At 33.7% G+C, this 27,562-nt stretch overlaps 2 protein-coding genes across 3 annotated transcripts in view; one reads left to right on the forward strand and one right to left on the reverse strand.

The window, feature by feature from the left end:
• Positions 1-436: 436 nt before the first annotated feature.
• LOC140040631 (cytochrome c oxidase assembly factor 1 homolog) lies at positions 437-2,298 on the reverse strand. Its single transcript, XM_072086704.1, has 5 exons — positions 2,188-2,298; positions 1,745-1,879; positions 1,420-1,568; positions 1,190-1,266; positions 437-1,050 (listed from the first exon to the last, which is right to left on the reverse strand). The coding sequence occupies exons 2-5, from the start codon at positions 1,830-1,832 to the stop codon at positions 945-947; spliced, it is 420 nt and encodes a 139-aa protein (XP_071942805.1). The 5' UTR covers positions 1,833-1,879; positions 2,188-2,298; the 3' UTR covers positions 437-944.
• Positions 2,299-2,635: 337 nt separating this feature from the next.
• LOC140040632 (dynein axonemal heavy chain 7-like) overlaps positions 2,636-27,562 on the forward strand; it is a 36,536-nt gene continuing 11,609 nt past the window's right edge. Inside the window, exons 1-54 of one of the 2 annotated variants that reach the window (XM_072086705.1) lie at positions 2,636-2,645; positions 2,808-3,016; positions 3,366-3,437; positions 3,621-3,729; positions 4,006-4,153; positions 4,346-4,448; positions 4,978-5,161; positions 5,398-5,596; positions 6,260-6,379; positions 6,865-7,048; positions 7,137-7,316; positions 7,612-7,770; positions 7,913-8,026; positions 8,912-8,929; positions 9,819-9,946; positions 10,127-10,430; positions 10,601-10,747; positions 11,170-11,306; positions 11,654-12,053; positions 12,189-12,337; positions 12,669-12,855; positions 12,964-13,050; positions 13,252-13,557; positions 13,646-14,109; positions 14,202-14,473; positions 14,723-15,063; positions 15,459-15,557; positions 15,695-15,829; positions 15,932-16,045; positions 16,358-16,507; positions 16,626-16,808; positions 17,190-17,369; positions 17,544-17,675; positions 17,957-18,178; positions 18,339-18,536; positions 18,827-18,982; positions 19,207-19,375; positions 19,528-19,654; positions 20,031-20,247; positions 20,436-20,752; positions 21,192-21,447; positions 21,876-22,175; positions 22,489-22,718; positions 22,926-23,115; positions 23,259-23,399; positions 23,718-23,921; positions 24,066-24,208; positions 24,341-24,592; positions 24,689-24,803; positions 25,238-25,401; positions 25,665-25,818; positions 26,174-26,365; positions 26,604-26,737; positions 26,979-27,390. In XM_072086705.1, coding sequence (XP_071942806.1) covers positions 3,002-3,016; positions 3,366-3,437; positions 3,621-3,729; positions 4,006-4,153; positions 4,346-4,448; positions 4,978-5,161; positions 5,398-5,596; positions 6,260-6,379; positions 6,865-7,048; positions 7,137-7,316; positions 7,612-7,770; positions 7,913-8,026; positions 8,912-8,929; positions 9,819-9,946; positions 10,127-10,430; positions 10,601-10,747; positions 11,170-11,306; positions 11,654-12,053; positions 12,189-12,337; positions 12,669-12,855; positions 12,964-13,050; positions 13,252-13,557; positions 13,646-14,109; positions 14,202-14,473; positions 14,723-15,063; positions 15,459-15,557; positions 15,695-15,829; positions 15,932-16,045; positions 16,358-16,507; positions 16,626-16,808; positions 17,190-17,369; positions 17,544-17,675; positions 17,957-18,178; positions 18,339-18,536; positions 18,827-18,982; positions 19,207-19,375; positions 19,528-19,654; positions 20,031-20,247; positions 20,436-20,752; positions 21,192-21,447; positions 21,876-22,175; positions 22,489-22,718; positions 22,926-23,115; positions 23,259-23,399; positions 23,718-23,921; positions 24,066-24,208; positions 24,341-24,592; positions 24,689-24,803; positions 25,238-25,401; positions 25,665-25,818; positions 26,174-26,365; positions 26,604-26,737; positions 26,979-27,390 — 9,813 coding nt within the window. In that variant the 5' untranslated portion in view covers positions 2,636-2,645; positions 2,808-3,001. The remainder of the gene's footprint in view (positions 2,646-2,807; positions 3,017-3,365; positions 3,438-3,620; positions 3,730-4,005; positions 4,154-4,345; positions 4,449-4,977; positions 5,162-5,397; positions 5,597-6,259; positions 6,380-6,864; positions 7,049-7,136; positions 7,317-7,611; positions 7,771-7,912; positions 8,027-8,911; positions 8,930-9,818; positions 9,947-10,126; positions 10,431-10,600; positions 10,748-11,169; positions 11,307-11,653; positions 12,054-12,188; positions 12,338-12,668; positions 12,856-12,963; positions 13,051-13,251; positions 13,558-13,645; positions 14,110-14,201; positions 14,474-14,722; positions 15,064-15,458; positions 15,558-15,694; positions 15,830-15,931; positions 16,046-16,357; positions 16,508-16,625; positions 16,809-17,189; positions 17,370-17,543; positions 17,676-17,956; positions 18,179-18,338; positions 18,537-18,826; positions 18,983-19,206; positions 19,376-19,527; positions 19,655-20,030; positions 20,248-20,435; positions 20,753-21,191; positions 21,448-21,875; positions 22,176-22,488; positions 22,719-22,925; positions 23,116-23,258; positions 23,400-23,717; positions 23,922-24,065; positions 24,209-24,340; positions 24,593-24,688; positions 24,804-25,237; positions 25,402-25,664; positions 25,819-26,173; positions 26,366-26,603; positions 26,738-26,978; positions 27,391-27,562) is intronic. The other variant, XM_072086706.1, reaches the window with a different exon arrangement.

Consider the following 27,562-nt stretch of genomic DNA (forward strand, 5'->3'; position numbering starts at 1 on the left):
TAGTACTCTACATACCTACAGGTACATTTCTATATTATGTTTGCATGAAAGGGAATACTGTAAAGTGGTTTCATACTTGTGCAGTATATCAATTCATAATATATCAATATTTGTTCTACGCTATAAATTATGTAAAACAATTGTACTGTAAATATTGTTTTTGAATAAAATGATGTTTCCAATTAAAACTATAATTGTAATATCTTTATTTAAAAACAACTACTGTTACACTTATAACAGAATTTTTAAGTTCTAGTTTAAATTTAACACAGTTTAGTCAGTAAAATGACATATCATTTCCATCCCAGCTTTAAGCTACATTTACACTAGGACGATAACGATCGACGATAAATAGACAAATGTGCATTTTTCATACATAAAACAAAATATAAAAACTTTTCATTCTAGAACTATAGAATAACCATCTATGCTTCCTTTGATGAAAATGATATTTTCACACGTCCAATCAAATGACGTTATGATTAGTAAGAGCAATAATATCGTGACAATACAACGGTTTTATTGTTTTTATTTATCATGACGTCATTTGATTGGAATTTTAAAAACATTATTTTTATCAAAGACAGCATAAATGATTATCCTATAGTTCTAGAACGAAAACCTTTCTAATTTATTTTGTTTTATGAAAAAAAAATGCATGTTTATATATTTATCGTCCATCGTTATCGTCCTAGTGTAAATGGGCCCTTAAGCTACATTCAGAGTTGTTCCATCCCGCCTTTAAACTACATTTCACATACACTGTTTAATTCAATTTTCCATTACACATTTAACGACTCCATCTTCCCGTTACATGTGAATGTAGGTGGAATCTGTTACTCAGTCTAGTAGTCATAACATTGATGACTGTTAACAGTACGTTACTGCATGATTTATTTGGCTTGCTTAAGCATGTTTATCAAAAACCAAATCTTTTAACGCATTCAGGTAGCATATCCTTCTGCTGTTGATTTAACATTATCTCCCAAATAGATTGTGACTTGTTTGTTTGATCCATATAATTCTAAATCAACTTTTTCAATAAACCATCTGCAAATAAAACAACATTTTTTCTTTATTATACAATATACTGTTGCCAAAGGAGGCTAGTAGTTGAGGTACGTTATTACAACATCTTTTGGACAGCTAAATCATGTTTAACACTTCTAAATGTAAAGAGCAAACATACTCCTCTGATGTATCTTTTCTTGAGGACCAACTGTGTACAGTTCCCGATCGTTTGCTACCTTTAACCGGAATCTGAAGCTAAAACAACAAAGCATCAATAAGAAAATTGTTTTTAATTTTTACTCTCAGGACAGTGATAACTATTTTACTGTGTTTTAATTATACAGTCATATCAATAATTGTTGTAATTAATTAACTACAGTTTAAAAGACTAATGTTTTTATACTGTACCTGGGCATTATATCCATTCATTGTATTGGCTTTACTACTTAAACTTACAAACTTGCTTCTAAGTGGTTCCCCTAAAACCTCCATTGCACCAGTATGGTTCCTTACTACAGACATTGTTTGCACATAGAATGGAGAACCTGCTATTTTGTCTAGTTATTGTGAATAAGAAAACAGAATTGTAAACTACGTACATCGTCATGACATATACAATTTACAATATGTTCAAGTGGTGTACGGTGAGTTACAGCGGTGGGCGAGTTAAGTTTAAAGAAAATTCTATGTTAAATAAAATGTATATCCTATTCATATTATATAGACAATGTACCTTGTATTGACTTATAAAAGTATCCTGAGCTTAAAACCGAACCAACAGCACCATATATTGCAATTTTTCCTAGTGTTTGAATCGACATTCTTTTTTTTTGTTGTTGCTTGTTTTGTTCTTTTCAAGGAAACATACCTAAAATATACCATAAATATAGGATTAAAACGAAAAAATATACCTCCAGTATATAATAATAGTTACGGGCTGCGGAATTTTCTGATTAATAATAGCTGCATAATGAAATTTCCTGATTCGGGCGAACTGACTCTTTTTTGTACCATTAACTACCGTGAGTAAACACCTAACCTATACCTCTCCAATAATCATTCGTACGGTACTACTAGGCCTAGTTTAGTACTAGAGAGTCCTTATTATATGAATAATGATGGCTACGCTCTCTAGCTTGCCTAGCATTTTGATTGATAATCTGTTACTCATCTTACTTTTTATCCTATTAATAGTGAATCTCCGATTCAGTTTGTAATGTCACAAATACTACTATTAAAAAACAAAAATAACGAAGTTGTTCGTGCCCCCCGAGAAAGTTTCTCGGTGTTTTGTTTTTATTTTGTAAATGTGTTGGCGCCGCGGCGCGGTGAGTGTGATTGTCAGTAGTCTTCAACAACGTGTCGTCGAGATGTGGGCAGGAAAAAGTGACGTCTGAGACTACAAGGCTAAGTACCTGAAAACAATTTAATAAAAAATCAAGTTTTAATCAGGTTTGGTCATATGAAATAAAATTTAAACAAACATAAACAAATATTTTTATATTATATTTTTTAATTGTTTATAGAATAAGTTATTTTGCCTTAAAATTAGGGTTGAATTATCTAAATATATAAGCTTTTGTCGAGGATGTAGCGTAGCAACATTATAAACGATCGTCGGTCACACACTTCAGGTAAAAAACAATAAGCCTAGGCCTAGAGTTTTTGTATTATTATTATTATTTTAAAACCGATAACATGTGTAGGTTTCTTAAACAATATATGAATATATACATAATGTTTCAATAACAATATATGAATTATTCTTGGGTTATTTATAATTGCTTTGATACTAGATTTTTTCGAATGTTCAACACAACACAGAAACAAACACCACTGCTGAAGCTCGCTAGGCAAGCGCGCATATAAATAGCAGCAGCCAGATAGCAACCCTGGACCTGTGGCAGGTCTAGGCTGCAAAAGATTTGGACGACGAATATTTATAAACTAATACTATTGTGTTATTTAAACTGCTGAGTATTATTTCACGATGTCAGACGTCAAGGTGAGAAATACTGTTGTAAATGATATGTTTTCATGAATTTTAAAACCTTTTGTTTGGTATTGTTTTTGTCAACTCTCATCTCAAACTCAACAAGTCAATAATAATCATTCATGTTTATGACAATAGCCATGCTTCCTATTGTTGTAAAGCCAGATAAATAAATGAAATATTTATCATTTTATTAGGACTCTCAAATATTATTTAATTAATTGGCCCATTGGCATTGTATTGAAATTGTAATTGTATTGTTTTTTTTTTCCTGTTTCATTTTAGGAGGCCTACTTACTACCTTGATTTATAAAATAAGATTCTTTCATTTAATTAGTTGAATTGTTTTTTTTATATCCAGTATGTTCCTGGCAAATATAATAAAGGCAAGAATCCTGAAAATTCTCGCGCATTTCTACCAGCATTGCCAGCCGTAAGTACTAATAATATAAGTATAAGTGTGAACTGTTTTCACTCTCGTGGATTTATTTCTTGAATCTTGGTTCTTTATTTTTGAATATTATTGTGTAGTAAGTATACTATGAATTTCCTATTGTTCAAAAATCTAATGTACAGGTTAATTATTTTTATTTAATGTTTTATTCTCAAAATCAAGGCAAGATCAAAGCCAATATGGCAAGCAAACATCCCATCATTTGAACTAACTGGAAAATCCCCAGAAGAAGAAGTAGAAGATCTAAGTTTAGTAAAACAACTAAAATCTCGTAAGTTCATGTCTTGACGTGTATGTAAAACCAAAAAATTATCCTGTATAAATTATAGAAATAAAATTTAGAATTTTCTAGTATTACCTTTATCTGTTGCATGCAAGTGTACAATTAAAACAATTTAATTACTGTATTTTCTGTCCTTAATTTGATAACTTTTCAATTTTTATTTTAAAATTATGATTATTTTGTCATTTAAATTTAATGATTGATAACTAAAGACATTCCACAAGAATAGGATTAAAACGACCATATAATGAACAATAATTTCAGGTGACTCAAGAAAAGTAAAAGCAAAAAGACTTAAAACCAAGTCCTGGGATCCAGAACAAAATGAGGCAAACGGCAAAAGTGGAAAAGGGTTCTCATATCCAAGGAAAGACAGGGAATCATTTCGTAATGCTCTTGTTAATATCATAATGTAAGTCTTTTGTTTAATTTAATCAATAGAACAATGAAAACAAGGGATGAATAGGCAGTGGGTTTTAAACAATTCATTGTGAAGGAGTTTATGTTACAAACAGTTTTATAGGGAAGAACAAATGCCCACTAGTGATTTTATCTATTTTTTTGTTATGGATTTGACTATTTGGTATCAATTTTATTATTTTAGGCAACAAGAAAAAGATGGAAGTAGACCTTCATCATCGGCTACAGATGCACCACTCATGACCACAAGGTCAGGATCACCAACTGCAGCAGAAAAGGATATCTTGGTATGTTAGTTTCTGCAAAAATACTGTATAACCATGCAGAAATAAGTAATATTTCTCCATAACCCAGTAGTGGATCCAGCAGGCTTGCACTTGAGGCACATATTCCCCCCTTTTGATAGCTAAAAACTGATTTGATAGCTAAATTTTGGACATACTATTAATTTTATGTCACATAATGTGTTAGCATTCTCTTGTGCTCTCCCTGAAAAATAATTGATCTGACCCTGTAACAATGGAGAAATAAGTATGGGTTCTTTATAAATCCAGTGGCGGATCTAGTGGGATTGCACTTGGGGTATGCGTTGTCCTCTTTAATCTTTTTTTTACATAATTATTATGTCACATGATGTGTTAGCATTCCCCTGTGCTCTACCTGAAAAATAATAGCTCTGTCCCTGTAACGATGGAGAAATAATAAACAATATTTTTCCATGCTATGACTAATATTCCATTATTAAAATACTATATTTTATTAATGTACTATACAATATCAATAAGGATGTGTTCATTTAATGTTATTCTTTAACAGAGATACTACTATTACATACACAATGGCATCGACACAGAGCATGTGGCTCCAATGGAGGATTCCTGGCTGGAAAATGTCAAGAGACTGGTGTCAGAAGACTTAAAAACAGGAAATGCTTTAACCATTGAAAACCTGTCAGATGAAATGAGAGATGACTACCTTCTCAGTGTAAAGAAAGCTATAGGTATATAGTTTATATATGTATATGTTGAGAACCACTTCTATATAGGAATCACCATATAAAAGATCATATGCATTATCTAATGAAATATGGGATTCATTTTTAAAGAAATTTAGATATAATATAACATTGAACTGAAACTGATTTCTGGTTTTACTTCCAAAATAATTAATTGATACTAATAATTACATCAATTAATGTCCCGATTTAAAAGTAGTTTTAATACTTTTTCTTTGCAGTTGATTTTGTACTGCGTGATCCCAGAGAGAAGAGCGAGGACAAGAAAGAGGAACTGACAGAGGCTCGTTCTGAACTTGCTGTGGTTCCTAAGCCTTGGAAGAAGTCATTCCTCAGTGCTCAGTCTCAAATTACACAGGATCTCAATGTCACCAACCCTACGATGTTACAGGTTCTGGAGTTGTGGCATATTTCATTTGGGTAATTTTTTTATTTTATTTGAATCTACCATACCACAGTATACCATAGGTAGTATAGGTACCATACAGTAGTCCCATACCACAGTATACCATAGGTAGTATAGGTACCATACAGTAGTCCCATACCACAGTATACCATAGGTAGTATAGGTACCATACAGTAGTCCCATACCACAGTATACCATAGGTAGTATAGGTACCATACAGTAGTCCCATACCACAGTATACCATAGGTAGTATAGGTACCATACAGTAGTCCCATACCACAGTATACCATAGGTAGTATAGGTACCATACAGTAGTCCCATACCACAGTATACCATAGGTAGTATAGGTACCATACAGTAGTCCCATACCACAGTATACCATAGGTAGTATAGGTACCATACAGTAGTCCCATACCACAGTATACCATAGGTAGTATGCAGTAGGTACCATACAGTAGTCCCATACCACAGTTATACCATAGGTAGTATAGGTACCATACAGTAGTCCCATACCACAGTTATACCATAGGTAGTATAGGTACAATACAGTAGTCCCATACCACAGTATACTATAGGTAGTATAGGTACCATACAGTAGTCCCATACTATAGTATACAAAATCAATTACTAAGTTAATTCCTGATTCATGTGATATGCTTTGTTTCTATTACTATAAGTGGTTTGAGGTTGGTGGATATAGAAGAATTTCACAAAAAACCAGAATCAATGGAGTTGGCGATCTTCCAAAATCTTGTAATGAGACATATAGAATCTGCCAAAGAAAAACTGCTCAAAAAGTAAGTACTCAATGAATTTGAAATAACTTTTGTCTTTAAATATATATATTTATCTCTTAGTGTACGTGAATTCTGTAATACGATTTGTCAATATGTATGAGATATAATTCCGTATTACGGCCATTTACTCAGTCAAGCGGATCAGAAGGGTCTCATGGAATATATAACCAGAACGTAGATATTTCCCGCATTCCGTGAACAAGCAGGGTGTAACTAATAACATCTATAAGATATTCAACACACTGCAAACTGGGTTACATTAAGCCAAAAATGTACAATTTTCAAGAATGTTTTAATCTTCCAAATACACATATAGAATTTAGTTTTGAGAGAGTCTCTCCCTTTCTAGGTGTTTTTAACTGCACTGGAATGTAGTTGTTAAGAAATGAATTTATTCCAAATAATTTTCATAACATGCTATTTAAAGGAATAAGTTGTATGATATTCCATTAAATAAAGAAAATTTAAACAATTTTCCCCATTAGATGGTTTCCAGAAGTGCAGAATATATATTACCAAGGAAACAGAAGAAAACTTATACCAAGTAACCATAATGGTCGCAAACTGGAATCATTCTTTAATTGTGCAGCAACTTTAATGACATCACAGCTACAAACGCTTTGTCTAGAGTCCATGCAAGACTTCACAGATCTCATCTGTCAACCAAAGGTATTGAATGTTGCCACTATGTCTAGCTGCATTAATCTAAAAAGCTGTTTTGGTAATATTCATTACCTGATTGTTTATGTTTTCTCAGGAATCAATACGAGCATATGAACATTCAGGATTTATCCAACGTCTTGTTTTAGATGGAACCGACATCAAGTTTGAACCAACATTTTCAGATTTTGAAATAGTACTGGTAAATGTGTATGATGTGATGCTAAAGGCTATTGGAGTCATTCCACGTGTCGAGACTAAACTTTATTCCGAATGGGTAACTAAATAATTTTACTTAGATGTTTATGTTTTATTCATATCTATCATAATTATTTGTGCTTGAAAATACCAATATATACAGTAGTTTCTTGAATCTTAAGCTCTGTCTGCACTATCAAACTGTATGTGACAAAAAAATGTGATGTACATGATGCACATCGCATTTTTTTTCAACTAGTTTGATAGTGTAGACAGAGCTTAAGTTGAAATTGTGAAGAATGATATACACCGGTGATATACTAATATTAAATCATTATTGTTCATATTATTCTTAATATATTCGGTTTATTCAGAATGGACCAAAATCAAAAGCAGTACTACGGCCAATTATTTTGGAAGATATTCTAAATAGGCACAAGCAAAACGTAAAGGAGGTTGTAGAAGCGGAGAGCTTGAGGCCTGTGGAACATCTTAAACTTTATGAAAAATACAACTTTCTAGTCAACAAACAGGTAATTAATTTATTTATACAATTTAAGTTTGAGAAGAAATGTATGAATTAGAATTAAAACAACGTTTTGATTTTATTAGATACTTGAGATACCAAATTATCTTGTCAGCAGTATTATATCTTCTAATTTTATGTTATTTTAGGCTGAAGCTGATGTTGTTCAGTTTCTTTCTGAAGAACATACCTTTGATGAATACACTAAAGAAGTTGAGAAGTATCGCAACCTAGTTGATGAAATCTCATTTAACACCAGAAAGGTATGATTAAAACATTCAGTTTAATCAAATTGAAAAGTTGAAAGCACCAAACAAGTAAAACCTTTATAATTGAAATACAATATAGTAAAGTAAACTATTAGAATTTAAGTTTCATTAACATGACCTTAAATTGAAATATTAATAAGCACAGAGAATCTCTTTAGTTTGAACTCAGAAAGTTAAATATTGAATACTGTACTGCAATGGGCCATTGATTCTAATTCTCAGACTTAATTTTGCCCCAGTGTTAAAAGTGCCTTCCAAAAATAACATTTACTTTTAAGATAAGATAACTTTATTCGTTCACAAGTGAAAATTATGATGCTCGTCTCGCATACAAAGTTTAGTTTAATACTTTATGAATTCGAATAGTCTCTTATCAATCTGTTATTGATCCTTATCTTCTATATCATGATATACCATGTAGATGCGGTCATTCTAATCTACACCCGGCATACCCTGATATCAAGAAATGTTATTAACATGCTCTGGTGGTAAATTTAATTTTTCACAATGCGTCCACAAAAACCAGTCTGCTTCAATGCCACAAATCATCACATATCACAGAGAGCGGAATGTACCTTGTGTATATTTATTATATTTATAATAAACCTACAGTAATCAGTATTTTGACAGATTTTGTACATTAAAAATGTATAAAACGTGGAGTAATATCATTAAATATAATATTAGCATGTACTTGATAACATATTTATATCACGCATAAAACACTACTGGGTGATACCGGGCATAGATTAGTATGACTCTGTAGATGATATGTTTCTCTGTAACTAAGGCATGTGTGTGTCTACACTAGTATTTGTATGCATTCTTTTATATTGCTTGTTTACTGCATGTTTTGTTCTTTTAATGCTTGTAATGCAGGGTCGACAACAGAGAAAGGTTTGTTTACTTCAAATAATCTAGTTTTAAAATTGCAATCACCACAAGCTCACCCCACATTGACCCCACATTGACATCCGGTTGTTGCTCTTTAAGTGCTGCTTATTTATTCATTAATTTTGTATACAAATCAATGATGACAGAGCGACTTATCTAGTCACTTTTTACGGTATTCTTCTTCTCCCTATCTTCTCCTCTCATTTTCTTCGTAAACTTACCTTGTGATTTCTACTAATACTAGACTAGTAACTCTCTACATGCAATTCTATCCATATTCTTGACACCACCATTTTACTAACAAAGGAAAATCTGTGTAATTCCTTGCATGCAGATGTAACAAATGTTAAAACCTTTTCCAACAAAATGATACTTTATATTTGTACAGTGAGTATATTGCCATCATACCCTGTTTTTATTTACTGGATGTCTCAGGCTGTTCTTTATGGAGGTCATTATTTTAGGAAATTATTTTATACTTTAATTAATTTTTGTTTTCTTCCCCACACAAACGAAATTAGATGAATCATGCAAGAATTTGAACTTTGAACTCAAGCAGGTTCACAAACACAGCTTTGTTTTGTACACTGATTGGTCAAATGCCATCCAGTCAACAAAATTGACCACACATGCCTATACTTTTCATGAATTTTTCATAATACTGCATTAACTCCATGTTTCATATCATATTTTATTATTTTAATCTATATTCTTTAATTAATTTTAAGAAGCTTTTCTCCAATTCTGTTTCTTAAAATTGTAATATAATATAACTGCACATAATACTGTTTGAATACATTTATTTTAAATTACAACAACTAAAATCAGTCCCCTTTTTTATGGGTTTAATATCAGAATTTGTTTATGAAAATCAAATGTTTTTGTTTAATAGGTGATACGGCTTGGAATGTTCGAGGTACATTGTGATGAACTCATTCGTGCCTTAGCAAAGAGATCAGAGGCATTATCTTCTAAACTATTGGCAAGGATGTGTAAGGACCATGCTGAAGCTAATCGCAAGTAAGCACTGTTTATATCTGAGGTGTAATTGACCTTTGAAAAAGTGGAAAATTTAAGGTCTTACACATCCTGAAGTTTTAAAAGGAAGTTTAAATCTCATTTTACTTGCTTTCCTTTTACCTACCATGCACCCATTGGCCCTTAACATAATATTTTATCAACATCTGTTGTCTTTACTAGATTATGTGAAGAGTATGAGGTCATTGCAGAGAAAGCTCTGACAACTCCTGCCAACACAGAACAACTGATGGAACTGAAATTATATATTGAGAATGTAGAGAAGAAGACAGTTTTTGAGTTGGAGAAAGATTTGTACCTTAGCAGAGACAGACTGGCATTCCTGGTAGACTGTGCAAACTTCTCACCTGCAGAGATGAGACTCAATAGCAGCACCTTCCAGTGGAATGATCGCATGCAAGAGATCTTTGAAGAACATAAGCAAATAGTAGCAGAGAAGAAGACTCAATACCAAGATGGCTTGAAGGTTAGTAGTAGCATATACCTGTAACCTGGTTCATGTGGAGGTTACATATTATTAACATAATAATTTACCAGTGTAATAGTAAGAGAATGTTCTGAAATAAGAAGAATAATTTGTTCAGCATTAGGAATTTGTTACGGTAATATCATTTTATTTAATTCAATTCCAACCAGTTACGGCGTGATAGATTTAATGAAGAACTAGAAGGGTATAGCAAACAACTTGAAGAATTCCAGACATTTGGAGACATAACTGAAGTCAGTCGCTACCTTAAGAAAGCCCAGGCTTTGAATAGCAGACTAGAAACTGCAGCAGATAAGGTAAAGTCCACATGTGCTTTGCAAATGCCTAGTCGTGTATCTTTTATTATATTGTAACTTGTGAAAATCTGAACATTGCAAATTCCAGGCCATTTAGTTACATAAATTGAATTGAGTTTTAATCAGTTCAGTTCAGTTCAGTTTAGCTGTATCATCCCCTGTCGGATGTAGCCCTCCTCATGCTTCTGCCAATCCCATCTGTTCTGTGCTATCCTCGCCCACGTGGTGCCTGCATACTTTGTAATGTCGTCCCTCCATCGCCATTTCTGCCTTCTCCTTTTTCTTGTGCCGGTTCTTGGTTGCCAGTCTGTCATACGTTTTGTCCACCTGTTGTCATCCCTTCTTGCAAGGTGTCCCGCCCAATGCCATTTTGCTTCTTGTATTTTTTTGTTGAGTTTTAATCATTTCTGTTTAAAACTTAGATTGAAGGATTTAACATTGAAGAAGAATCATTTGGATGGCAGACGTCTTCATACCCCAAGAGGTTAACTATCATGAACACTCTGCAGCCCTTTTTAAAGCTTTATGAAACAACTGTGGAATTCAACAACAAATATAAGTCAGTAGTGATTTAATATTTATCAAGATAGTGTCAGTTTAGATAAAAAAAAATTTTTTAGATAAATTTAGATAAATTTATTGAACTGAATTGAACGCTTTTGTATCAGCGGCACAAGCAATGTAAAAACAAAAAACTGTTATATGATTATTTGTTCTTATATTTAATTTTAATAGTTAATTGTAATTGTGTAATCACAAAGTCTACCTAAAATATAAACTTTTAGTTTATATCGTATATATCAACAGAATGACACTATAACTGAAACTCTCAGACTAAACCAAGCAAATTTATGGCTTAATGGTAATATTCTCTTTAAAACTAAAGGATGTTTCTTTTACTTGTAGAAACTGGATGGATGGTTCCTTCCAAGATGTCGATCCAGACACAGTCGACCAAGATGTAGGCAACTACTGGCGTACATTATACAAGTTAGAGAAAGGCTTTGGTGACATGCCAAATGCAAAGAAGATTGCTTCCAAGATCAAGGAAAAAGTTGAAAACTTTAAAGAGAACATTCCACTAATCAGTTGCTTGTGTAATAATGGAATGCGGGATAGACATTGGGAACAAATGACGGACATTGTTGGATTTCCAATCAAACCGGATGAGGACACTACATTATCTAAAATGTTGGACATGAATCTAGAATCATATCTTACTAAATTTGAGAGCATTAGTGAAGCTGCCAGTAAGGAGTTCTCACTGGAGAAAGCTATGGAGAAGATGGTTGGCGAATGGGCAGAAGTAAGAAATTTAATTTTAGAAATAAGATGCTGTATTATATAAAATGAGTCAGATATTTTCACGTTTTCATGTATTTCATGTCACGTTTTCATGTATTTTATGTTCATATATTCATGTATGTATTTCTTTCCATAGATGGAGTTTATTATGATTCCTTACCGTGAAACTGGAACCCACATTTTATCGTCAGTAGATGACATACAGCTACTTCTTGATGACCAGATAGTCAAAACACAGACCATGAGAGGTTCACCATTCATTAAGCCATTTGAGGCTGAAATAAGGTTAATTTCTTTCTTTCTAATTTCTTTAATTTCTTTGTATTCATTATAAAACCTAGTCTATATTTTAACCAATACTGTACAGAGTTATTTTATTTATAACTCTTGAAATAGTGGCACATTCTTATGGTCTTCTTCGTCTCTTAAACTCTGTCTGCACTATCAAACTAGTTTGACAAAAAAAGTGGGATGTGCCCAAATATGGTAGTGATATGACATCATCATGTCCATATATGGGCACATCACATTTTGTTGTCGCATAAAGTTCGATAATGTTGGCAAGGCTTTAAACAAACAGTCTCTAAATAGTATTATTATATCTGATAATTTTCAGGGACTGGGAAGCAAAGCTTATGCTGTTGCAAGAGATACTTGATGAATGGCTGAAAGTACAAGCCACATGGCTGTATCTTGAACCTATCTTCAGCTCACCTGACATCATGGCTCAAATGCCAGAAGAAGGACGAAGATTCACTACTGTAGACAAGAACTGGAAGGATATCATGAAAGTCGCTGTAGTGGTAGGTAACCTTCCAGTATCTCTCCATAAGTCAGAATAATCAATGGTTGTGTGAGACGTAAGATCTAAAGTTAAAGTTGACACAATTGATTTTTTTTGTTAAATTTAGGATAAGCATGTCTTGGCTGTAACAGAAATTGAAAAGATTCTAGAACGATTGAAGAAGTCCAATGAGTTACTGGAGCTTATCCAAAAGGTGAGACTGTTTACTTTTGAATATAGTATCACCTACCTATTTGTAATACTGTATTAACTTTGTAGTATGTAATTCCAAATATGTTGCATATATAAAAATCTTATATTTTCTCTTGGTTACAAGGTTTTTAATGACCAGAATAGATATTTTCAATTTTAATGTTTATAACTTTTTTAAATAAATAAATTCTTTTTATTCCAGGGTCTTAATGACTACTTGGAAAAGAAGCGTTTGTACTTCCCACGATTTTTCTTCTTATCCAATGAAGAGCTTCTGGAAATATTGTCAGAGACAAAGGATCCCACTCGTGTCCAACCGCATCTCAAGAAGTGCTTTGAAGGCATTGCCAATCTTGAATTCACTGATATTCTGGATATCACCCATATGAAGAGTAGTGAAGGAGAGGTTGTCGCACTGAAAGACACTATCTCAACAGCAAAAGCTAGAGGGCAGGTTGAGAAATGGCTGTTGGAGCTTGAAGACCTCATGTTGACAAGTATTCATAAAGTAAGACGATTGAGATTTAGGTGCTTTTTTATTAAATTAATAATTTAATAAAAAATATTTAAATTTAATAATCTTGTTCGAATTTTAGGTAATTGGAGAAGCAGATGTGGCCTATGCTAACACTGAAAGAGTGAAGTGGGTTGTATCATGGCCAGGTCAAGCTGTGCTCTGTGTATCACAACGCTACTGGACCAGTGATATCCACACTGCCATTCAGACAGGCCAGAAAGCTCTAGAAGCCTACTTACAACAGAATAACTCACAAATTGATGATATTGTTGAACTTGTTCGTGGAAAACTTTCCAAGCAGAACCGAACAACTCTTGGAGCACTGGTTGTGCTTGATGTCCATGCGCGTGATGTTCTAGCTTCACTTGTCAATCATCAAGTGTCAAATGAGAATGATTTTGAATGGTTGAGTCAGCTTCGTTACTATTGGCAAGACGGTCACATGCTCACCAGAATGATAAACTCTATGTTGGCTTACGGTTATGAATATCTTGGAAATTCTGGCCGTCTTGTTATCACCCCACTTACAGATAGGTGTTACAGGTAAGAATATGTCACTGATATTCATGAAGTACCTGCAACGTTTAAGTCATTCATTGCCCATATTATATCTATTCTAAAAAACTTTATTTCAGAACCCTTTTTGGTGCACTGCATCTTCATCTTGGAGGAGCTCCAGAGGGACCTGCTGGTACTGGTAAAACAGAAACAACCAAAGATTTAGCCAAAGCTGTTGCTAAACAGTGTGTTGTTTTTAACTGTTCTGATGGTCTTGACTACATTGCTCTAGGAAAGTTCTTCAAGGGCTTGGCATCCTGTGGAGCATGGTCTTGTTTTGATGAGTTCAACCGTATTGACTTGGAAGTGTTGTCTGTTGTTGCTCAGCAGATCCTTACAATTCAAAGAGGTAGTTTTAATATGCTTTTAAATGCTACCAGTGTTTTCATCTTGCCTTTTCTTCTTATACATTAGCATGTTATTAAGGAGAATAAAACTCAGGAGATACCAATACTACAATAAGTTCATTAATTAATTTATACAATACAATACAGAATATGCTTAAAGTCAAACGATGTCAAAATTAATTTCTACTAAAAACAACAATAGATATGTAAAGAAACTAGATTTTAAATGAATTTATTTCATATATTTGCAGGTATTAGTGCGGGTGCAGAGACCCTTCTCTTTGAAGGCACAGAAATCAAGCTGAACCCGACTTGCTCTGTGTTTATCACTATGAACCCTGGCTACGCAGGTCGTTCAGAACTACCAGACAATCTAAAAGCATTGTTCCGTACAGTAGCTATGATGGTTCCAGATTATGCTATGATTTCTGAGATTGTGCTGTATTCGTGTGGTTTTGTTAAGGCGCGTCCACTTTCTGTGAAGATTGTTGCAACATACAGGCTCTGTTCAGAACAGTTGTCTTCTCAGCATCATTATGATTATGGAATGAGGGCTGTTAAATCTGTGCTCACTGCAGCTGGAAATTTGAAGGTATTGTCACTTCTACTATAATGGTACTTATGATGGATAATTGGGAGCCTTCGCTCTGTGATGATTTAAGGCCTACGTATTGATGTGTTGGTGTTAAAGAATAGAGTGAGGAAAGATGTCCCAACTTTTACCTGCCTGAATAATAATATTTTCCTAGTTTGTCGGTCGTCACGAATTGAAAATTTCCTATCAATAGTTTTAAATCATGTCCAAAATTGTGTTCAGCTTCAATTCTATAGATATTATTATCACATTATTTGTTGCCAAAAATCGCCAAACCAGAACTGTGACCATAATCACAATAGCTCAAGTTTGCATAATAGCAACTGCACCCATTTTAATGTATCTATTTATACATATTTGCTTATTAGACTATATTAATTTTTTAATGTTAGTTAAAATACCCAGAAGAAGATGAAGATATTCTGATGTTACGGTCAATTAACGATGTTAACTTGGCTAAATTTTTGTCACATGATCTACCATTATTTGAGGTAAATATCCTTTTTTTGTCTGTAAATATATTGTATTTTAGAAATGAATATTTTAGTTGCCATATTTCAAATCATATTTATTAAATACATCTATTGGTATGTTGTAATTACAAAACAGCTATATTTTATTTTTTTAGGGTATAACATCTGATTTATTCCCTGGCATAAAATTACCAAAACCTGACTATGGCATCTTAATATCGGCCATTTCTGAGAATTGTGAAAAATTAAACCTTCAGTTAACAACGGTATTCCTTGATAAGATTCTACAGGTGAGAAATATTTAACTTGATTATTATGAATTAAATTTTACATTTTTATTTGATTATCTTTAACCAATTTAATATAATCAAAATGGGTATTTTTTTCGTCAGATATATGAGATGATGATCGTTCGTCATGGTTTTATGATAGTTGGTGAACCGTTTGGTGGGAAAACCTCAGCCTATCGAGTCTTGGCTGGTGCTCTTGGAGACATTGCAGACAAGGTAACTATTATTAAATAAACAATTATGAATCAAGAATTTTGTTATATTTTGTAAACTTGACTTACAAACATTAGCTTTGTCTACACTATCAAAGTTTATGTGACAAAAAATGTGATGTGTTTATATATGGACACGATGATGTCATGTCACTACCATATTTAGGCATATCACTACCATATTTGGGCACATCACACTGTTTTTGTCAAACTACAGTAGTTTGATAGTGTAGACTGAGCTTAAGAATACAATGTTTAATATTTAACATTGACCAAGGATCTAAACTAAATTTAATACTTAATTTAATATTTGCAGGGTTTGATGGATGAAAACAAGGTTCAAATAATTGTTATTAACCCTAAATCTATCACAATGGGTCAGTTGTATGGCCAGTTTGACCCGGTGTCTCATGAATGGTCAGATGGTATCCTGGCTGTGAGTTACAGAGCTTTTGCTTCATCTACAGTAAGTATATTTTTCCTTTACTCATTAAAGTATTTATAAAGATCTCTTGAAACTGTCACAAGACCACATCAACGAAATCAGAAATCTAGCAACAAACATTTTGTGTTTTTTATTCTAGACTCCGGATCGCAAATGGCTGATTTTTGATGGCCCTGTGGATGCCATCTGGATTGAGAACATGAACACTGTACTGGATGATAACAAGAAACTGTGTCTAATGAGTGGTGAGATTATTCAATTGGCCCCAACCACTAATCTGATGTTTGAACCTATGGATTTGGAAGTGGCGTCCCCAGCTACAGTAAGTCTGTACTTTCATTTCTTTTGTGAGAAGGTTAAGTTCAGGAAATTAAGGGTGCATGAAATCAAACATGCTTAGTTGCTGTAGACTTTGAACTGGCTCACCCAGCGTACTATGTTTTCCAGTGTACATGCCTTGCGTTGTTGCGTGAAATCAAACTGATTTATTTATCTTTTTTTTTTTTTTATAGTGCAAAAGTAAAATGACATTTATATTTTTATTAAGCAGTGTTTGCAGCACTGTAAATTGTGATTATACAATATAGCACTTTGCGTTGTACGTCGCTGCGTTTCGTCTCATTGCATTCTAGTAGGAACCATGCTTTAATAATCACATTTTACCACCCTGTGGACAAAGTCATTTAGATGTTCTCTTTTTTAGGTATCAAGATGTGGCATGATCTACATGGAGCCGCATATGCTTGGCTGGCAACCTGTTATGACCTCCTGGCTGAGTACCTTACCAAGTACACTTAATGATGTGCACAAGAAGTTGATTACTGATAACTTCAACCGATCACTACCAGCCATGTTGCAGTTCATTAGAAAAGGTGGTGTCAAGGTAAGACATTGGATAAACAGTAAAGTGAAATATCAAATAACTGTTTTGACTATCTGCATTATCCATGGTTCAAATTCCTTACACATCCCCTAAAATCAGAATAGAACTGCCAGTAATACAGGATGTGCTTTATAAAAGGTGCACAAACAGACTAAATGACTGTTTTCATTTTAGGAATTGTCACCAACCAACGACACTAATCTTGTAAAGTCTCTTATGAATCTGATGGATAGCATGATGGATGAGTTCCGTGATGAAGCACTCTTCAATAAGTTAGATGAAAGAGAGGTTATTGCATGGCTTGAGGTAGGTACAACATTTCTGAATGAATCCATGTTCCTCAGTTTCCAGTTAAACTTGAGGACCAGTAATAATACATTTAACATCTATTTCGCCACTTTGTGACTGTAGAGTTACAAACCTAGTATGGAGATTTTATTATAATGTAACCTTTATCTAATGCTGAATTTATTGATGCCAACTAACTGCCTGATGATGTGCTGTCAGAAAATTGCTCTTTTTCATGATGGTGTATAGAGCATTAAAGTTTTCTTTCTAAATTTTGTTCTGTTTTTTCTTTCTTCTAGTGTATGTATCTATTCTCGTTTGTGTGGTCTATTGGTGGCAGCATATCGGATGTTGGCAGAGTGAAGTTTGATGCACTTTTCCGTGAAATCACCGAGAGTGGTCTCTCCGAAGAATCGCGTACTAAAAACCACATTTTGGAATTTGTTGATCCACCGCTCAAACCATTCACAGTACCATTCCCTAAAGAAGGACTTGTCTATGATTACAGATTTATTAAGGAGGTATTATTGATTGGTTTATTATTAGAATAGCTAAAGTGACTGTATTTTAATTTAGAAAAGTTTTAATGATGAAAAATGTTATTTGGATACCTACATATGTTAATGACATTAGTACAAATACATTGAACCCTATTCTATTTGTTGCTTGATAATGATACAGGGTGTTGGAAGATGGGAGAAGTGGACTGATGAGATTAAGAATGCAGCAGAAATTTCGCCAACAGCTATGGTGAATGAGATCATTGTTCCTACAGTTGATACAGTGCGATACACCCAGATAATGAAGATGTTGGTAACACATAATGTGCCATGCTTGTTTGTTGGCCCTACAGGCACTGGCAAATCTATCTACATTACTGTAAGTATGATAGTCTGCTGTGATTATTAGATAAAAGAATGGTTATAGAAATAAAACAATGTTCAGAATCTGAATGTGTTTTGGCAAATGATGTACACCTATATACAAATAGAAAACTTAATTTTGTTAAGGTCCACACGTTTAATATAACTCATAAAGTAAAGTTTTATGACTTGAAACATTATTATTATATTTTGATGCTGAATATATTCTTTGTAATAGTTGATCATATATATTCTTCAACCAACTAAAAATGTATTACCAACTTTATATTTTGTTTTTCTCTACAGGATTTTCTTTTGAATAAACTTGATAAGGAAGTCTATAAACCAAATATCATCAATTTCTCTGCTCAAACAAGTGCAAACCAGACCCAAGATATTATTATGTCTAAATTAGACAAAAGGAGAAAAGGATTGTTTGGGCCACCTCTTGGCAAAAAAGCTGTAAGTACATTCTGTATTTTTAATGTAAATCAAATCATTACTCTATCGTCTACCATGTTAAAAAACACACTATCTACTATGAAGTTCAGCTACACACTTATCTTGTGTGAACAGGTGTTTACCTGAGTTGGCTTTTCACTACACGATATAGGCTGAACGAGAAGCACCACAATGTTGTGGCAAGTGAGCATCAAGTGAATATTTAATAATTTACATATTTCTAGATTGTGTACGTTGATGATTTGAACATGCCAGCCCGTGAAACCTACGGAGCTCAGCCACCGATTGAACTTTTGAGACAATGGCAAGATCATTGGAACTGGTATGACCGCAAGGACTGTTCTGCCATGAAACTTTTAGATGTTCAAATCATTGCAGCCATGGGCCCTCCTGGTTAGTTTTTGTTTTTGCTATATTTATACCTAAAGTGATTGTAGATTATAAACTGATTTGTAGCTTGGCATTATGAGATTATATTATATCAAATATTGTATAATTTAATGACAGTTTATTAGCAGTTAATTGATTTTTTTCTTATTGTGAAGGTGGAGGAAGGAACATTATTACACCACGTTTCTTGCGTCACTTCAATACAGTAACCATCAACGAATTTGATGATGATACTATGAAAACTATATTTTCAAAGATATTAAAATGGCATCTATCATCCAAGTAAGTTTGATATACTCTACCTTTTAAACCAATTCACTGACATACAATATGTGGAATAAATATTACATTTTACTCATAGTTTTATACTAATTGGATACATAAATAAAGCGTCTTCCACGCCGGGCTCCGGCAAATAAAATCTCCTATTAATAGATTCGGTTTTATGATGCTCCATCTATGCGCCAATCTTTTTACTCTATATGCGCATAGCTACGTGACGCGTCATGAAAACAAAACATCACTAATGTTGTACGCACTATCTGATGCCAACCTGAACAGGAGCTGGACTTTACATAAAAGAACTAGATGCTCATTCTGTTTAGGTTCTGCCTCTGTTTTAAAACCAAATTTCTTTATATCTTTTTTATATTCACAGGAATTTTCCAAATGAATTCCAGCCATGTGTAGATCAGATAATTGCAAGCACACTGCAGGTGTACAAGGCATCAATGTTGAATCTTCTACCCACACCAGCCAAGTCTCACTACCTGTTTAATTTGCGTGACTTTGCAAGGGTCATTCAAGGGGTACTATTATCGAATCCAGATTATTGCCAGACACCGGCAAGCATGAAGAAACTCTGGTTCCATGAGGTACTTTTTCTAATCTAAATACAGTACATTGTTTCTTGTTTTTAAATTTATATGTAATGTATTATCAGTATTGTATTATGCAACATAGTGTACTTAGTTATGAAATAGACAGAATATCTATATTGCTTGATACTGTCTTCCTACATAGACATGACAACATTATAATTATTAAACATCTATTACTGTAGGTATTAAGGGTATACTATGATAGACTTGTTGATGATAAGGATCGTTCGTGGCTGGTGGAATTCACACAGTCTGTTGTCAAAACACATCTTCATGAGGACTTCAACCAGCTCTTCTCACATCTGGACTTTGACGGTGATGGCAAGGTCACAGAAGATGACCTCAGAAGTTTAATGTTCTGCGATTTTTCTGATCCTAAGAATGAAAACAAAAACTATGTTGAGATTGAAAATGTGGATAAGCTTCGTATTGTAGTTGAGAGTCATCTTGAGGAGTTTAACCTTATCAGTAAAAAACCAATGAACTTGGTTATGTTCAGGTTTGTATTCTCACTTTATGTCAGTTGAACCAAGACCTTTAAAATGCATAGGAATGTAATTATGGAAAGCCTAGGATGTGCCATATTGTGAATTATTATATTTGTGTCGGTGAATAGATATGATGATTATCTGTGTTGTCTGCATTTTAGAGGATTTGAAAAAAAAAGTTTGATCTTTCTTGCATGGTGCGTACAATTGTGAAGTAGTGCTGTCTCGCTGTACCACTTTGAGAGTGTTGAGAGTTTATTTCATACGACAGAGAACCCAATGGTCAAGTTGTGGGATGTTTGCATTTCAAATAGATGATTTCGGGTTCAAATCTTGGTTGGGACTTGGCAAGGTTGCAAAGAGAATTTTTAGCTTTAAGTTAAGCTGAATGGAAACTAGCTTTAAACTCCGGTTACTAACAATAACACAAATTCCCTCTATATTTTTCAGGTTTGCTATAGAGCATGTATCACGTATCTCTCGTGTCATTAAACAACCACGTGGCCACGTCCTGGCTGTTGGTATTGGAGGAAGTGGTCGTCAGTCTTTGACGCGTCTTGCTGCACATATGGCTGACTGCGATCTTTTTCAAGTGGAGATTAGCAAGAGTTACGGAACGGTAGAGTGGCATGAAGATTTGAAATCTATATTAAGAAAATCTACAAATGGAGATCAACATGGAGTGTTCCTCTTCAGTGACACACAGGTACTGCACATTATGTTAAAAGTACATATTACCAGTAGTGAAAAAGTTAATTTGATACATTGTAGTGTAAAACAATATACAGTAGAACGCCTTCTTTGGGACACCCCTATTCATTCATTCATCCAATCTTTTATTTTGGAAAAAGATAAAAAACATTAGTATTAAACTGTATTGACTAACTATTAAGTTGACACTTCTCGATGAGATGAACATGGCAAAATATTTGCTTTAACACTACACCTAACCCCTATTCAGGGGACATCCATATTAAGGGACACTTTGTTGGCTCTGAAGGTTTCCCCTTAATAGTATGTGTTCATGGGTAATAAGTTTAGAAATATTTTTTTACTTTCCTATTCAGAATATTTCTCCTTTACAACCATGGTATTTGTTATTATAAATGTAAATTATAACTTTTTATCTTCCAGATTAAGCAAGAAAGTTTCTTGGAAGACATCAACAACCTTCTAAATGCTGGTGAAGTTCCAAATCTCTTTCCAACAGATGAGAAGGCTGAAGTTTGTGAGAGGATGCGTGTCTTAGACAGGCAGCGTGAAAAGGCCAGACAAACGGATGGGTCTCCTTTGGCACTCTTCAACATGTTTATTGACCGTGTTCGTGACCAGATGCATATTGTTCTTGCAATGAGCCCAATTGGTGATGCCTTTAGGAACAGACTGAGAAAGTTTCCATCTCTTGTAAACTGCTGTACTATTGATTGGTTTCAGGTTAGTGCATCATGATTGCTTTTAATTTTTATGAGATTTTCTAATTATTTTTTAATTATTCATTCAAAAACATTACTGAAAAACAAGTGTTATGCTCTTCAAATTTTCAGTAAGAGTTAAAAACATGAAATAATGATAATAAAAAAAAATCTACCTTTAACAACGTATTTTTGTTAACAAATCATAATTATAGTTAAAATGATTCTTGGTTAGTGCATTAAGCCTGCAATTTATTACCTGTAATTAGTACCTTCATAAATGTTATCAATTATGCTCAAATTTGTGATAAAATTAAACTGTTTAAAATTCATAGTCTTGGCCTGAGGATGCGTTGCAAGCTGTTGCTACACGTTTCCTTGATGACCTAGAGATGACTGACGAGTATCGATCTGGATGTATCAGTATGTGCAAACGATTCCACACCTCAACTCGTGATCTGTCTGAGAGATTCTTGAATGAGCTTGACCGACATAACTATGTTACACCAACATCTTACTTGGAGTTGATTAGTACATTCAAGACGTTACTCAATAAAAAGAGAACGTATGTTACTGTTTCATAATTCTTTTTAATCCAAGCCTGTAGCTTTGCAAATGAATTCCCATTTTTTCTGAAGAAGCACATGTGATGCCTAACTATCCATGCTTATGATGTTTTTTTTGCCCATTTTGTGTTTGTATGTAAGGTTGTTTTTAGGCTACGTAAAACAAACTACTGTACATTCATTATAAATTTGCACAATGTCAATAGGGAGGTTATGAAGAACAAGAAACGTTATGAAGTTGGTCTTGAGAAATTGATGTCTGCTGCTTCACAAGTTGCTGGGATGCAGAAAGAACTAGAGGATCTGCAACCACAGCTGAAAGTGGCCACAAAAGAAGTTGATGAGATCATGGTCATTATCGAAAGAGATTCTATTGAAGTTGCAAAAACAGAAAAGGTAGTTATCATCATAATTACTATCATTGTCACCAGTTCTGTTTCTGTTATTCTTGTCAGCTGTATTGTCAATTTTAACTTTCTACTTTCAGTACCTATATTATATTTTGTTTTGAATGATCACTTATTTCATTTTGAACTCAGATTGTAAAAGCAGATGAAGAGGTTGCCAACAAGCAAGCAGGAGCTGCTAAGGCAATCAAGGATGAGTGTGATGCTGATCTAGCTGAGGCTATGCCAATCTTAAACTCTGCCCTAGCTGCTCTTAACACACTTACACAGCAGGTATGAAATGATTTCTTACTTGTTTATTATTAACAGTACTTTAATAATTTAAATGTTGTTAGCAACTAATAATGAAATTGCTTTCACATTCTAATTATTATTAAATTAACACCAGAAAACTGGAATTTTTTCCAAAAAGAGACTCTTCTTGAGGTATTAAAGGTCCCAAATATATTTTTACCCTTAGAAACGCATTCTGAATACTAAACTTTCTGGAAAACAAGATATTATTAGGCCAGCCCATTGGGAGAGTTGACTGTACAAAGTTTATTCTGGGTAACTTGATAAATAAGAAAAAGTTTAATTTTACTTTTTTAGGATATTGGTGTTGTGAAGACAATGAAGAGCCCACCAGCTGGTGTAAAACTGGTCATGGAAGCTCTGTGCATTCTAAAAGGTCTAAAGCCAGACAGGATTCCAGATCCATCAGGATCTGGTAAAAAAATAGAGGACTACTGGGGACCATCTAAAAGACTACTGAATGACATGAAGTTCTTGCAGACTCTTGTTGAATTTGACAAAGTAAGAAGAATTTATTCTATTATAAATATTCTCAACAGATTTACATTCCATTCTTTAATGTTGTGTATGTCTTTATTTTTACAAGAAAACATTAAAAATATTATGAAGACATTTGGAACACCTTTGCTCTATTTCTTTTTTAAGGATAACATTCCAGCAAACATTATTAAGATTATTCGTACCAAATATGTGACCAATCCTGACTTTGATCCAGAAAAGATCAGAAATGCTTCTACTGCTTGTGAAGGTCTATGCAAGTGGATTGTTGCTATGGAGTCTTATGATAGGTATGTGGACTCTTTTAAAGTAGGGATCTATACCTCCTTAAAATTAGGAAATATGATATCCTTTATGACATGAAAATCTGTGTATTTGCGTTCAAAACAAATTTCCTTACAACCTTGAGTATTGACTTGCAGAGTTGCAAAGATTGTGGCTCCTAAGAAGTTATTACTTAAGAAAGCTGAAGGTGAACTGAAAATTGCCATGGAGAACTTGGAGAAGAAACGCACAATGCTTCGAGAAGTACAAGACAAACTGCAGAAACTTCAAGATAAACTAGATGCTAACAAGAAAAAGAAAGTGGACTTGGAGAACCAGATTGATCTGTGTTCAAAGAAGCTTGACCGAGCTGAACAACTGATCAGTGGCCTAGGTGGTGAAAAAGAGAGGTATGCAAATCACCTATTGAATAAACACATTTGAAATGTATTTTTGGAATTATAACAGTAATAAATATGGTTTACTTGACCTTTGACATTTTTCAGATGGAAGAAGACAGCAGCTGAACTTGGAGAGCTGTATGTGAACCTGACTGGTGATGTGTTAATATCTTCTGGTCTTGTTGCTTACCTTGGCGCTTTCACATCAATATTTAGACAGGTATGAGTTTTACTCTAGACTTAGCACTAAACCTAGAATTCTTAAAACATATCTATTTCCTCCTAAACCGCACGGCTGATAAACATGCTGCTTTAGTTGTGAGATCTTTTAATCTTCTTTATCCATAGTCAATTTTTGTGAGATAAATATGTTTTTTAGATCAATTCCTTTGTGATGGCCGAATGCCTCATTTGGTAATTAATATTAATTTGGTAATTAATAACCAGATTAGAAACATGATAATATTTCCATAATGTAGCAATATTCTGAGGAAAATGGATATATAAACATGTTTGGGCTTCTATTTTTGAAAGGGATTTGTTTTTACCTACTAAACACAATATTCATGCTACAATATTTTATATCCATTTTTTTGTAATTGAAAAGCAAAAGAAACTGTTTAAAAAATATAATCAAATAATTTTTCACAATAGGAACAAATACAAGAATGGTTCCAACAAACTAAGGACATGGGTATTCCATGCTCTCCAGAGTTTTCACTTACATCAACCCTTGGAGAACCTGTACTTATAAGACAGTGGAACATTGCCGGTCTGCCAACAGATAGTTTCTCAGTAGAGAATGGAATCATTGTCAGGTATTAAACTATTATTTTCTTATTTTCAATTCATTCACTCATCTTATCTCATCATCACATCTATCATCTTTGTACCCTGTCACCCATATTGCAGTTGACTCATTCCAAGATTTCAACCCAGCTCTTTAATTTCCTTTTCCAAAATTCTCCTAGTGCTACTCAGGTCTTTCCTTTGCCCTTCAATTTTCAGTGTTGTACAATCACTGTCTTCTTTAACTCCTCAATCTATTGAATATTCTATTTTGTTTTTAATCTTTTCTTAGCAATGCTCGACGATGGCCTTTGATGATTGATCCACAAGGTCAAGCCAATAAGTGGGTGAAGAACATGGAGAAGGCAAACAACCTTCATGTTATTAAACTTACTTCAGGCGATTTCGTTCGAACTCTGGAAAATTGTATACAGTTTGGAACTCCTGTAAGTTTAAGACTTTATTATGACACAAACATTGATTAAAATAATAGATTTTATATTCATAAAACTAATAATATCACTGAGAAAAAAATAGCCTTTTCAACAGCGCACTTTTGAATGTACTATACCAGGTATCGAATATGTGGAGTATGACCCATTTTAATGGAAATATCAGATCTGCTTTTCAATTTATGCAGTAACCCTGAATAATGGTTAAACATAGTGTTTAAACATATATAGCCCCTCGATCATTTCATGATAAAAAGGCCCCTTAACAAGGATGTCCCCAGAATAAATTGATATTGATACATTTATTGTGAGTATATTTTGTTCTGAATTAATTTATTTTACATTGTAGGTTTTACTGGAGAACATTGCTGAAGAATTAGACCCGATTCTCGAACCTCTACTCCTAAAACAAACCTTCAAACAAGGTGGAAGCATCTGTATTCGTCTTGGTGATAGCACTATAGAATACTCGCATGACTTCAGATTTTACATCACTACCAAACTGAGAAACCCTCATTATCTGCCTGAAACAGCTGTAAAGGTTAGCCTTTGAAATGTTTAACTTAATGCTTAGTTTTCCAAATCAGAATCAAGTAAATCACAAGTAAAGTAAAACACACAAAACAATTCATGCACATGATTGCTAAACTTATGGCACACCGACAGATGGATATACCATACCCAAGAATAATCTTCAAATTTACAGAAAACCAACATATGTTCCACTTTCACTTCAACAACTGTTGTAATTGTAAATTGTTTGTTTTATTTTGTTGTAGGTAACATTGTTGAATTTTATGATAACACCAGAAGGATTAGAGGATCAGTTGCTGGGAATTGTTGTTGCTCGTGAACGGCCAGAATTAGAAGAAGAGAAGAATGCGCTTATTCTGCAAAGTGCCGATAATAAAAGGTTTGATAATAAACAATTTACATTGTGTTACTTCAAAATATTTAAATACGCAGTAATATTAATACCCGAGTACATATTTTTAGTTGTCTAGACTGTCAAATTGTAAACACATTTCAACAGATTTCTTCTAATTTTGACATCCATGTTTTAGGTTACTCCGCCTCTTAATTCCACTTTTGTAATATTTACATTTGAATGTATTCTGAATATTAAATTGTGTAAATAATATTATTACACTTAGACAACTGAAGGAGATTGAAGATAAGATCCTAGAAGTTCTTTCAACATCCGAAGGAAATATCCTTGAAGATGAGACAGCCATAAAAGTGCTCTCCTCATCCAAAGTTCTTGCCAATGAGATTTCAGAAAAGCAGGCCATCTCAGAGGAGACGGAGAAAAAGATTGATACCACACGTATGGGTTACACCCCAATTGCTGTCCACTCCAGTATTCTGTTCTTCACCATTGCTGACTTGGCCAATATTGAACCCATGTACCAGTACTCTCTCATGTGGTTTGTAAACCTATTTGTCAATGGCATCGACAACTCAGAAAAGTCTGAAAACTTGGAAAAACGTTTGGAGAACCTCAGGGAGTATTTTACTTACTCTCTTTATTGCAATGTCTGCCGTTCCCTATTTGAGAAAGATAAGGTATTGATATCTGTATAATTATTTTCAATTCAGTCCATTATTAACACACTCTAATACATACTTACCCTAACTTAAAAACTTAGAGGAAGTTGAGGATACATGTATTGTCAAAATTGTCAGTTTATGTTAAATGTAGTAGAAATAAGCAACACCAATTAAAAGGCCTGTTTGC

This window comes from Antedon mediterranea, chromosome 2, assembly GCF_964355755.1.
Source record: "Antedon mediterranea chromosome 2, ecAntMedi1.1, whole genome shotgun sequence".
NCBI classification, from domain to species: Eukaryota; Metazoa; Echinodermata; class Crinoidea; order Comatulida; family Antedonidae; genus Antedon; species Antedon mediterranea.